The sequence below is a fragment of the Phyllostomus hastatus genome, unplaced genomic scaffold (assembly GCF_019186645.2).
Source record: "Phyllostomus hastatus isolate PE091 unplaced genomic scaffold, TTU_PhHast_1.1 phas_contig_5, whole genome shotgun sequence".
In the NCBI taxonomy this organism is placed as follows: Eukaryota; Metazoa; Chordata; class Mammalia; order Chiroptera; family Phyllostomidae; genus Phyllostomus; species Phyllostomus hastatus.
The window spans coordinates 2,700,338-2,711,067 of record NW_025333897.1 but is presented as its reverse complement, the minus strand read 5'-3'; the positions used below and the strand labels follow the sequence as shown (position 1 = coordinate 2,711,067).

Genomic DNA, 10,730 nt, shown 5'->3' with positions numbered 1-10,730 from the left:
GCCTTCCTCCTCTCCGCTTTCTGCTGCAGCTGCAGCAGTCTGTTGCCAGGGCAACCACAGCTGGCTGGGCGGGAGCCCCCTCCACCCCATCCCCCTTCTCCTTTCAGCCAAGGCAGGGAGGAGGTGGGACAAAGCCAGAGAAAGGCGGGGTGCAGGGGGGAGGTGGAGGTAGGGGCCAGCTCCAGCTGTTGACCTCAGCTGCTTCTCCCCACAACGAGGCCCCAGCTCCCCTTCTTGGTGACGCCCCAAACCAGCCTGGAGAAGGAGGTAGTCGTGGCAGAGGGGTCAGGCCCAGTTTAATACACAGAACAAGTTAATTCACAGCAGAGGCAGGCAATAAAGGAGACTCGTTTACAAGGGGGGGCATGCCTGGATTGGGAGAGACCCCCCCCAAACCCACAACCTCACCCACTTGCAGTCTCAATTCCCTTTTTTTTTTTTAAACCCGAACAACAAACACACACAACCACAAGAAACAACCATTCCCCCTCACTACCTCCAAAATGGCCAGCGAGGGGGACAGGGGGTAGCCCGGCCTGGCCGGTGGGGATCAGGGCGGCGGGGAGGAGGAAAACTAGTCCAGTTGCAGAGTCTGTGCTTCTCGTCCCAGCAGGCGCCGGGCAGGGGCCCACCTGCCCCACCAGCAACACCTGTGGCTGTGGCAGGTGGGTGGGGCTCTCAGGGAGGGGCAGGAACGGGAACAGAGTTTAAAACCATGGTTCACATCATGCAGTATCCACGGTGGGCACCAAGAGGGAAGGAGGGGTGAACACCACACCCACCTGCCCTGGGCAAGAGCGGGTGTGGTGCCCACCTGGGGCTGGGGAGGCAGGGAGCTGCAGCTTCAGCACTGGGGGAAGGGGCAGCCAGGCGAGAAGCTGGCGTAGACTGGTGCCCTGTGGACTCGCTCAGCAGTGCCCCTCGACCCAGCCAGGCCTTATAGGACTCTTTGTATATATTAATTTCTTTTTTCTTTTTTTTAAAAACTTTTTGACTTTTTCTTTAGAAAAAGGCTGGGTTCGGACCGCCGGCCGGCATCCACCGCCCCTCGTGCCCGCCCAGAGGCGGGGTATGGCTTTGAGGGGAGCAGAAGCCCCTGGTGCCCATTTGCCAAGGGAGGGGGAAGGAGAGGGGGAGCCCTGCTGGGCCCGCCAACCCACTGGGCAAACATTCCACTGGCACAGAGGGAAGGGGGTGGCCCAGCCCCCTCTCGGGCTCCCCGCTCCCCCTCCCACTGTGGGGCATTAAGGACGAGGAGAGAGTAGAGGAGCTCCGAGAGGCAGGTGGGCAAGCACCACCTCAGAGGTCCAGGTGGGCCAGAGACAGGCCTAGGTGAGTGTGATGTAGGCAGAGGCCTTCTCCTTCAGGTGCCGAAGACAGAGATGACAGCTCCAGCTCCCTGTGGGGGTGGCCAGAGGACAGGGAGTTGGGCCCCAGTCTGGGGAGGGCTGTCCAGCCCCTCCTGTCCAGGGGGCATGGCCTCCTCTCACCTTCTGGGGGCTCCGCCATGGGGGGGCTCAGGCAGTACATGTGGTAGCCGCGGTCGCAGTCATCACAAAACAGCAGCTGGTCCTGGGGGGTGAGACCTGCCCAGCTGGCACCCTGGGGGCACGGGCACCAGAGACGGGGTGGGGGGCTGGGGCAGGGGCCGGTCACAGGGGCTGGGGAGGTGGGTCCTTCCACAGAAAGGGCTCCCAGAGGTCTCTGCACCACGGAATCTTCGCAAAACCTTGCTCGGCCGAGCACAACACCCCTGAGCACTGTCAGTTTGCAGTCTGTGGCCTGGGCTTTGTTAGACTTGGTGGAACACTTAAAATGATGTGAAACAGCCTGCTACCAGCTCTGGAAACAATGGACAGGGGTTGAGGCCCCAGCGGTACCATCTCCCTAGCTGGCTGACCATGGGCACGTCATTCCCCCTCTCTGTGAAGTGGGAATACAGGCACCTACCTCAGAGGGTGGTTGGGAAGAGTCAGGGAGATGAAGAGTATTAAGTGCCGGGCTCAATGAATGGCCACTAACAATAATAATAATACAGGTTACTAGTGGTCACCAAGGAGGGGCTCCAGAGAAAGGCTTTAGGCCCAACTGGCAAAGGCGGAGGTGCCAGGTGGGGAGGCCGCCTGGGGCGGGTCCCGGGGCAGGGGGCCGGCGGGCGGGGGGACTCACGTCGTTCTCCGAGGTGCCACACAGGCTGCAGGACTTGCACTCGATGCACTGCCAGCGGTAGGTCCGCACGGCCGCTGTCATGTTCACCGTGAACTGTAAACATGAGGGGTGTCCTGGGGGCCGAGGGGCAGGGATGCAGTTAGGGGTCATCATGCCCCTGGTAACTGCTGACCCAGGGGAAGAAATGACTCCACCCTTACCCCCGGCTCCTAAGGCTGCTGAGCTGCTGTGGTCCACGGCCTGACCCCGCCCTGCCCAGGGTGCCCGGCGACCTCCTGCAGGCAGTGCTGCTGTGGCCGTCAGTCTTCTACTCGGCCACCATGGCAACCACACTCTGCTCCCCAGCACACCATGGCAACCACATTCCATTACCCACAGTGCTGTGGCAACCACTTCCTACCACCCACAACACTGGGCAGCCACATTCTGTTAACCACATAACGTGACAACCACATCCTCCCAGTCACGATGCCATGGCAACCACCATCCACAGTGCGGGGGCGCCCCGGGGTTCCCTGCAACCCAAGCCCATTACACAGGGTACTCCAGCCACCAAACTGTTCGTAGCAGTACCATGCGGTGCCAGTCCACCAGTCACCCCCCCCAGTGCCATAGCTACACTCTGCCCCACCCAAGTGCCATGACAGTTGTATTCTGCTACCCATAACACCATAACCACAATTCATTACCCACTAGGTGAAGCAACCACCATCTGCTACCCACAGGTCCACCGTGGGAAACCGCATCTGTTAACCACAACTCCACGGCAAGCGCCCTCTGTTACCCACAGAATCCAGGCAGTGGCGATCCATCACTCACCACCTCGGCCCACTACCCACCGTGTCTCGGCGACCAGCTCTCCCCACACCCCACTAGGACAAGCACAGGCCACAACACACAGTGCCAAGACAACGGCATCCCATTATTCCCAGAGCCTCCCCGGCCCCACGCAGCTTCCCACAGCCCTCAGCAGCCGAGTCAGCCCCACCAGCCCTGTTCTCTGCAGAGCCCCCGAGACACTCTGGGTCGCCCCCGCCCGCCCCCCCCTCCCCGTCCTCACTCCTCTGCCTCCCGTCCTCTAGGCCCGGACTCCTAGGGTCCTCTCCACCCTCACCCCAGAAACCTCAGGTGGGGTCATCACCTGATCGCCCACAGTCAGCACAGGAGATAAGGTCCTCAGGACACCCCGTCTTCTTGGAGCCACCCAGGCAGAAGTCGCAGTAGCCGTTGGGAATGACAGTGCCATCAGGCCCCTTCTTGGCTGAAAGACAGCAGGCGGGGTTGGCATGGGCAGGCGGGGCCCCCAGTCGAAGGCTTCTGCAGAAGCAGGGCAGAGGGAGGCGTCCCTACCTGTGTGCTTCCTCTGTGCCTCGGGGACCCAGGCCAATTCTTTGTAAAATTCTGGGGGTGGGGGGGACAGAGAGAGGGACTCTCATCATAGGCAAGTCTCCACCCTGCCCCCAGCCTCCGCCCCTCAGGGGAGGACCCCTAGGTCTTGGCTTGGGGGAGGTGGGGACAGACAGTAGCTACCCTGAGCTGTGGCCAGCAGCAGAAGAGATTGGGGGATCCAAATAATTCTCATCAGGATCCCCCAATTCCTTTGTTGTCAAGTAACGTGTCCTCTTTATTGGGTAAAAACTTGGCAAATACGGCTTCAGGAAGAGTCCCCTGCTCCCCCAGGCAAACATTTCTTTCAGACAGCCAGCCACCCCCAACTGAGTCCGGACCAGATAAAAATTGGGCAGAGACCACTGGCCCAGATCTGGTATGGAAACATTCGGAAAGGAAAGTCTGAACGCAGAGACGCCTGGGTGCAGTGGGGAGAAGATAAAGAGACAGCCCTCTCCCACCAAGGGATGGGTGTGAAGACGCTTTCTCCACTGGCAAAGCTTCCCTCCAGGCCCCCCCATCCTTCCGCTGTCACGGTGGCATAGGATTGGCAAGGGCCGTCACCAAGGGCTCCCAGGCCACAGACCCTGCCCCTCCACCAAAGCTTAGCAGAGAAGGGAGAAAGGGAGGCAGGGAGGAGGGGAGTCATCTATCACCCCCCTCCCTAAGCTCTAATTGAAACAATAAATCAGACCCAGAAATATTACGCCCGGCCGGGAAAGGGCGGGGGGGGAGAGAGAGAGAGAGAGAGAGAGAGAGAGAGAGAGATGGTTGGTTGCCATGGCAACCCCAGAGCCAGCTTCCCCATGGTTGGTGGGGGGAGGGGACCACTAAGCTGGAGATTTTCCAGAAATGTCTAACTTGCCCCCTCCGTCCCAGATTCCTAGCCCCCGTTCTCAGGGCCCCTCCCCAGCCCACAGCCCCCGGCCTGCTCACGTTTATGGTTGTTTTTCCGGTGGAAGGGCAGGGCGTGGCGCTCCGTGTTCTCCTCCCCCTCCTCCTCAGCCAGGTGGGTGTGGGTGTAGTGGTAGCTGAGCCCCGGCCGGTTCTTATACCGTTTCCCACAGACTGGAGAGCAGAGCAGCAGGGAGGGCGGGTGAGCCCTCCCCAGCCTCCCTCAGTTCTGGCCTCCGGGCTCACACCTCCCCCTCTGCCAGAGGCCTGAGCATCCCCCGACCAGGGCCCCGAACAGAAGGGGGCCCAGGAGGGGACAGGTCACTGTGCCCCACTCTCTCTCTCCCCCTCTTCAGAAGGACTCACTATCACAGACATACGGCTTGTCTCGGTCCTCCAGGGAAGCGGTGTCCTGCCGTTTCCGGAGACCCCCGATGCCATACGCCTGCGGGAAGAGTTAGGAGTGAGGGGCCTAAACAGGGAAGGAACCGGAAGAGATCTCATCGTCTGGGCCCCAAAGCTGCATCACAGCTCAGCCACTTTCTAACCGAGGGCCTTCAGGACTCCAGCCCCTCTTAGGCTCGGTTTCCTCTGTGCCGCGCACAGGTGCGAAGACGGTTCTAGCCACCTTACAACCTCTGGTTTGCAGATGGTTTAATATAGCCGAGCCTCGGCCTTCTCATCTGTGAAATGTGTATATGGTCCCCCCAGCTGTTCTGAGGGTTCGGTGAGGTCCAGGTGGGGCAGGTCTGATCGCTGTGCCCACTTGGGAAAGGGGACGGGCAAGGGGAGGGCGGCGATGGGGAGGTACCTTTCCTTTGGCCCTGTTTTTCCTCCTGGGAATGTCATCCTCCAAGTCTTCCACCTCAAGATCATGTGGAAACTCCAACAGCTGCTGTTTCTGGGCACCAGGAGAACGGAGAGTGGAGTCAAGAAAACGTGGGGCCCTGTTCTGCTTTGGGGGGCTTTGTGCAGAGCTGGGGAGGGGGTGGCAGGGCAAGTCAGGAGGTCTTCCAAAGAGATGAGGCATGGGAGGATGAAGACTAAGATGCCAGAAAGCCCTAGGGAGCCAGGGGAGGTTTCGGAGCAGGGGCGAGATGCGCCAGGGCAGGAGGTGGGGGCAGGGGGCAGAGAGCTGGGGCTCCTGGGGGCAGGCCTACCTGGCAGTCCATAATGGCCTCCTCCTCCTTCAGCTCCATCTTCTTCTCCCCTGTCTCAGCACACAGGAGAGCTTCCAGGACCGGCCCTTCAGGGAGGCCTCCCTCCTTCTTCAGGGGTGCCTCACAGTCTGGGGACAAGGCCAGGATGGAGAGTCAAGTGGGCAAGTTGTCCCTGGAGGACTCCTCAAACTGCCCGGGTTGGGGAACCATGCTCGCTGAGGAAGGGAAGAGGCTTTTCCACTGTCCACCAGCAGCAGACGCAAAGATTCAACTACACATGGTGAGAAGGACGCCGGGGAAGACACAGCCAGACCCTCAGATTCTCCAGGACACACTCAGGAGGGGACACAGCGGACCGGTGTATGAACCTAGATATATGGAGAGACCCCAGCCAGCCCTTGACTCACACCCAGACACACATGGAGACACATGGGCACACACACTTTCACACAGGACACACATGGGCACACACAGGGGAGGTAGACAGATCATTTGCAACAGTCAGACAAAGGAAGAGATACACCCAGACACTCAGATGCACCCAGAAACACGGAGGAGACACAGGCAGACCCCTGGATGCACCCAGAGACACTCAGAAGTAGATTCTTAGACCATCAGACCCTGTTATATACCTGGACACGCACAGGAGAGATACAGACAGTTCTAAGGCAGTCAGACACACCCAGGAAGACACAGCCAGGCAGACAACCGGACCTACACAGACCCTCGGATGGACGGGGAAGAGAGACAGCCAGTGACTCAGATAGTACTGGACACATTTAAGTGATATGGCCAGACACTCTGGTGGATCAACACACCTGGGCAGAAACACACCTCATCCACCAGATGTGAAGGGAAGAGAACCTCCCAGACCTTCCAAGTACTTGGGCACTCCATGCAGGAGGCAGCCGGACACCCTGATATACCACACACACACACACACTCCGAAATAAGCCTTCTAATACACTTGGGAACACGTGGAAGGAGACTCAGACACACGTATGTACACACTCCACTACAAATAGCAAGTGTTACAGTCCGATACTCGGACACATCCAGGCTGCTCAGGCACCCAGAGGAAGAAACAGAGGCAGACACTAACACATCCCAGATGACAAGGGAAGAGATACAAAGGCTGGATACACCTAGACACCATAACACATACTACTCTGCTCTCAAATACACCTGGGCCCAAGTAGAAGATACCAATCAAAGCTCAGTCACTCAGGGAAAACCCGAGTATCTCTGGAGGACACACGGGCAGACACGTGGCCAGCCACTCAGACACTAGCTGGGGGGACGGCGGGGAGGGAGGTGACGGCTCAGGCGCACTCGTGCACTGTCTCACAGCGCTGTTGCTGGGGGAGCATGTGGAAGCCACCCCTGGCACAGACAGCTCCACCCACCGATCTTGTACTCGCAGGGCCTGAGTCTGGGGTCCTCCAGGATGTTGAGTCTCCGTTTCTTTCTCCAACAGCGGGCAGGGTACGTGTAGATCTGTCCCGGGGCCAAACCTAGAGCGAAGTAGGCTGTAAGGCTGGGGCTGCGAGGCCCCCTGCCTCGCCTCGCCCTGCCCCCGCCCTCGCCCTTGCCTTCCCAGCAGTACCTGGTCCGCGGTGGGTCTTCTCCATCCAGATGTAGCAGTTGTTCTGGGCCACACCAGTCTGCGAGTCGAGGAAGGGCAGGCGTAGGCTGCGCTCAGCACACAGGCGCGCGTTGTAGCTGCGGCAGTGCTCGATGGCTTCGCGGTAGAAGTCTTCACCTAGGCTGTGAGGGGCGGTGAGCAGGCGGGCGGCTGTCAACAAGGGCAGGAGCGCCAGGTGCGTAGGACCCCTCCCCTCAGTTGGGAATGGGTGGGCTGACACTTCCAACCTCACTTCTCCCCTCCCGTGGCTCCTGGACTCAGGAGACCCCCGCCTGGGACTGAAGCAGGCCTCAAGCCAATGAGTAGGTATACACAATACATAAACAAACAAAAATACACCAGGACCCATCCGTATGTGCACATACCCAAACACACAACTCAAACGAATCACACATAGTCACACTGCTTCACACACAAAGAGAGACATATCCCAAGACTCACAAAGGAGAAACAGATACATCTCACATGTGTGCATGTACATATACCCACTGAAAAACAAATATCCCAAGTCACACGGTGTAGAAACAGATCGCACATATACCCATGCATAAATGTGCACCACGTATCCAAAGACACAACATAACAAATCACCCACACAAAGACACACGATGTGCAGACAGATCAGATACACCACTCCACACATATACACACTTAAGCATCCAAACACACAGACACACAAGTGTTGAAGGGATATTAAAGCAAACATATGCACTTACACATATATCCAAAGACACAACACAAACAAATCACACACACACACACACTATACAAAGAAATCATACAGATTCACCCAGGATACACACACATTCACAAAAATATACAATATAGAAACCAACATCTAAAATACTGCATATTCAATCACACAAAGACACATACATATACGATATAGAAACATATATCTACCCATATTCACACGAAAACTTACACATAGATACATGTGTACCTACACACCCAAAGACAGAACACAAATGGTGCACAATTTCAAAGGACATGTACACACACTCAAAGACCCAAATACCCAAAGATACCTAGTGTAGAATAAAAGAAACGAAACACATCTCCACACACACATCCCCTCAAAACACACAACACAAACAAGTGACACTCTATATCCCAAGACAAAGGCAGTGTGGGCTTCACTCAAGTTTACCAAGGTCTCCGCACCCCCCCCCCACCCAGGCCATTTCCATTTCACCAGCTCCCCTACCCAGGGGTCGCAGGGCGGGACATGACCCCTGCCCAGAAGAGGGCTCGAGGAGGACTCTTGAGTTCCCCACACCCTCCGCTCTTCCAGGAGTAGCGCATCGGACCCCGTTCTTGCCAGAGACCCAGACTCACACACTCGCACCCCTGCGCAGCCGAGCCCACAGTGACAGCCCCCTAGACACCCCATCGGCCCCACCCCCAGCTGCCACACACACACACACACACACACACACACACACACACACACACACACACACACACCAGCGCAGACCCGCGCGCGCGCGCCCTCTCCCGCCTCCCGTTGGCCGGTATCACCTCAGGGGGCCGGGGATGACTGTGGCCATCTTGCTCCCCCGGTCCTGCCCCCAGCAGGTCCCCGCCGGGTCGGTCCTCCCAGCGCTCAGGCGGGCGCGGAGGCCGCCCATCCATTCATTCCCGGGGGGCGGGAGCATGGGGGTCACAGCCAATCAGGACGGTGGGGCGGGCCCGCCCGGGCCAGGCTGGGAGTCGTAGTCCAGGCCTGGCGGCTGGCGGGTCCACGCTGGGGAAGGGGTGCAGAAGGCAGAGGTGGGGCCCACGCAGCACGCAGAGTCGCTCACACACGCTCACTCACACATCCGGTCTCACAGGCGTACACTCACACGCACACCTGGGCTTGCCCACCTACTCATGGCCATTTACACACAAATCACACGTATACTCACTGCCGCCCACGTAGACTCACGCACACTCCACTCCCACACCCCACATACATACATTTACACTCACACACACCACAGTGCCAGGAGACGTGGAGACACCGTGCAGGTGCCCACACAAACGTCCCACCAACATCGCCGCGCTCGCGCAGACGTTGGCTCACCAACACTGTCCCCTCCCCAGCTCCACTCCCCAGTTCCTCCTAGCTCCAGAGAACCCGACCTTACTCTGTCCCCCTCGAGGCTGTCACTCTCACAGTGACCCCGCCCAACCTGCTCAACCCTTTTGCAGGCCTGAGAGCAGCAGGGCTAGTTAGGAGCTATATCCATACCTCCTCGGTTCAAATCCTGGCTTTGTTACTTGGTGGCCGTGTAACCTTAGGCAAATGGTTTACTCTTTCACGGTCTCAATTTCCTCATTAGGGTGATGCCTCATTGGGTTGTTGTGAGGATTAAATGGGTAAATATAAGTAAATTGTTTTAAAAGGCACCTGCTCGCCTTGGCTGGTGTGGTTCAGTGGACTGAACACCAGCTTGAGAACCAAAGGGTCACCAGTTCGATTCCCAGTCAGGGCACATGCCTGGGCTGCAGGCCAGGTTTCTAGCAGGGGGCATATGAGAGGCAACCACATATTGATGTCTCTCTCCCTCTCTTTCTCCCTCCTTTCCTCTCTCTCTAAAAATAAATAATTAATATCTTTAAAAAAAATAAATGTTTATAAAAAGATACCTGTTCAATAAATTCATTCATCCCACCAAGAGAATCTGTACTAAACTAGAAAATGGTAATATTATTACCATTAAAAAGACTAATGCTTGGCATATAGTAAATGTTCAATAAATATTGAATGAATGAATAAATACACTGAACACCCACCATGTCTTGGACACAGTTCTAAGTGCTTTACAGGGACTAACTCACTTAGTGCTCGTAATGACCCTCCCAGGTGACACTGTTATTACCCTCTTTTTCCAGATGGGGACTCTGAGGCACAGGGAGGTGCAGTTACATGCTCTCCGCTTGAGGGGATGTTTGAAGGTACGACTGAGGGAAGGATTCACTCCTCCAGATGTCTGTGTCCCCAGGTGGCCCTTACCACTTTCTCTCTCCCACTGTTACCCACAACGACTCTACCCTACAGGATCCCCAGCAAGTGAGCTGACTCACCTGGTCACGCACACTTACTCAGTTTCTCCAAGAACACACCCACAGCCCTCCTAGTCCAAAGTTTGTGGTCAGATTTGAGCCTCTGACTGGATGAAAACACCCACCAGTGTCTTGTCCATCAGGGAGCTCTCCAGCAGACAGAGGAGGCACACCAGCCTTCACCTCTTTTGTTACTGGACACTCTCACCCCCACCCCTACGAGAGAAACCCCCTCAGGCCTCGCATCCCATGTCACTTCTACACACACACACATACACACAGCCCTCTAGTCTAAGACCCCTTCCACAAACTCTCCCCATCTGCCCCAGGTAAGGCCTTGAGGGCAGGGTCTCTGCCTCACATCTGGCTCAGAGATGTGACAAGGAAGAGGTCAGGGTGCTGCCGGAAGCCCACACTCACTT

The 10,730-nt window shown here is 57.2% G+C and overlaps 1 protein-coding gene across 6 annotated transcripts; it reads right to left on the bottom strand.

Moving 5' to 3' along the window:
* Positions 1-321: 321 nt before the first annotated feature.
* Positions 322-8,885, bottom strand: DPF1 (double PHD fingers 1). Of its 6 annotated transcripts, none has more exons than XR_006786597.1 (12): positions 8,779-8,861; positions 7,219-7,379; positions 7,019-7,126; positions 5,613-5,740; positions 5,264-5,353; positions 4,819-4,897; positions 4,495-4,626; positions 3,520-3,570; positions 3,311-3,430; positions 2,170-2,262; positions 1,491-1,602; positions 322-1,399 (listed from the first exon to the last, which is right to left on the bottom strand). XR_006786597.1 is itself a non-coding variant. In XM_045846818.1 (12 exons), exons 1-12 carry the CDS (start codon positions 8,805-8,807, stop codon positions 1,329-1,331), a joined length of 1,164 nt encoding a protein of 387 aa, XP_045702774.1. In that variant the 5' UTR covers positions 8,808-8,885; the 3' UTR covers positions 322-1,328. The 6 variants fall into 6 exon arrangements, 4 of the variants coding, with proteins under 4 accessions (XP_045702774.1, XP_045702775.1, XP_045702776.1 ...); XR_006786598.1 differs by having other exon boundaries at positions 1,491-1,572; XM_045846818.1 differs by having other exon boundaries at positions 1,491-1,572; positions 2,170-2,282; positions 8,779-8,885.
* Positions 8,886-10,730: the final 1,845 nt, after the last annotated feature.

Excerpts from the sequence above, each read along its gene's own strand:
- DPF1 (XM_045846819.1), bottom strand. The coding sequence starts at position 8,807 with ATGGCCACAGTCATCCCCGGCCCCCTGAG. Across the intron at positions 3,571-4,494 it reads CCGGAAAAACAACCATAAAC|AATTTTACAAAGAATTGGCC; the intron begins GTGAGCAGGCCG and ends CCCCACCCCCAG. Across the intron at positions 1,603-2,169 it reads GTGGCACCTCGGAGAACGAC|GGTGCCAGCTGGGCAGGTCT; the intron begins GTGAGTCCCCCC and ends CCGTGCCCCCAG.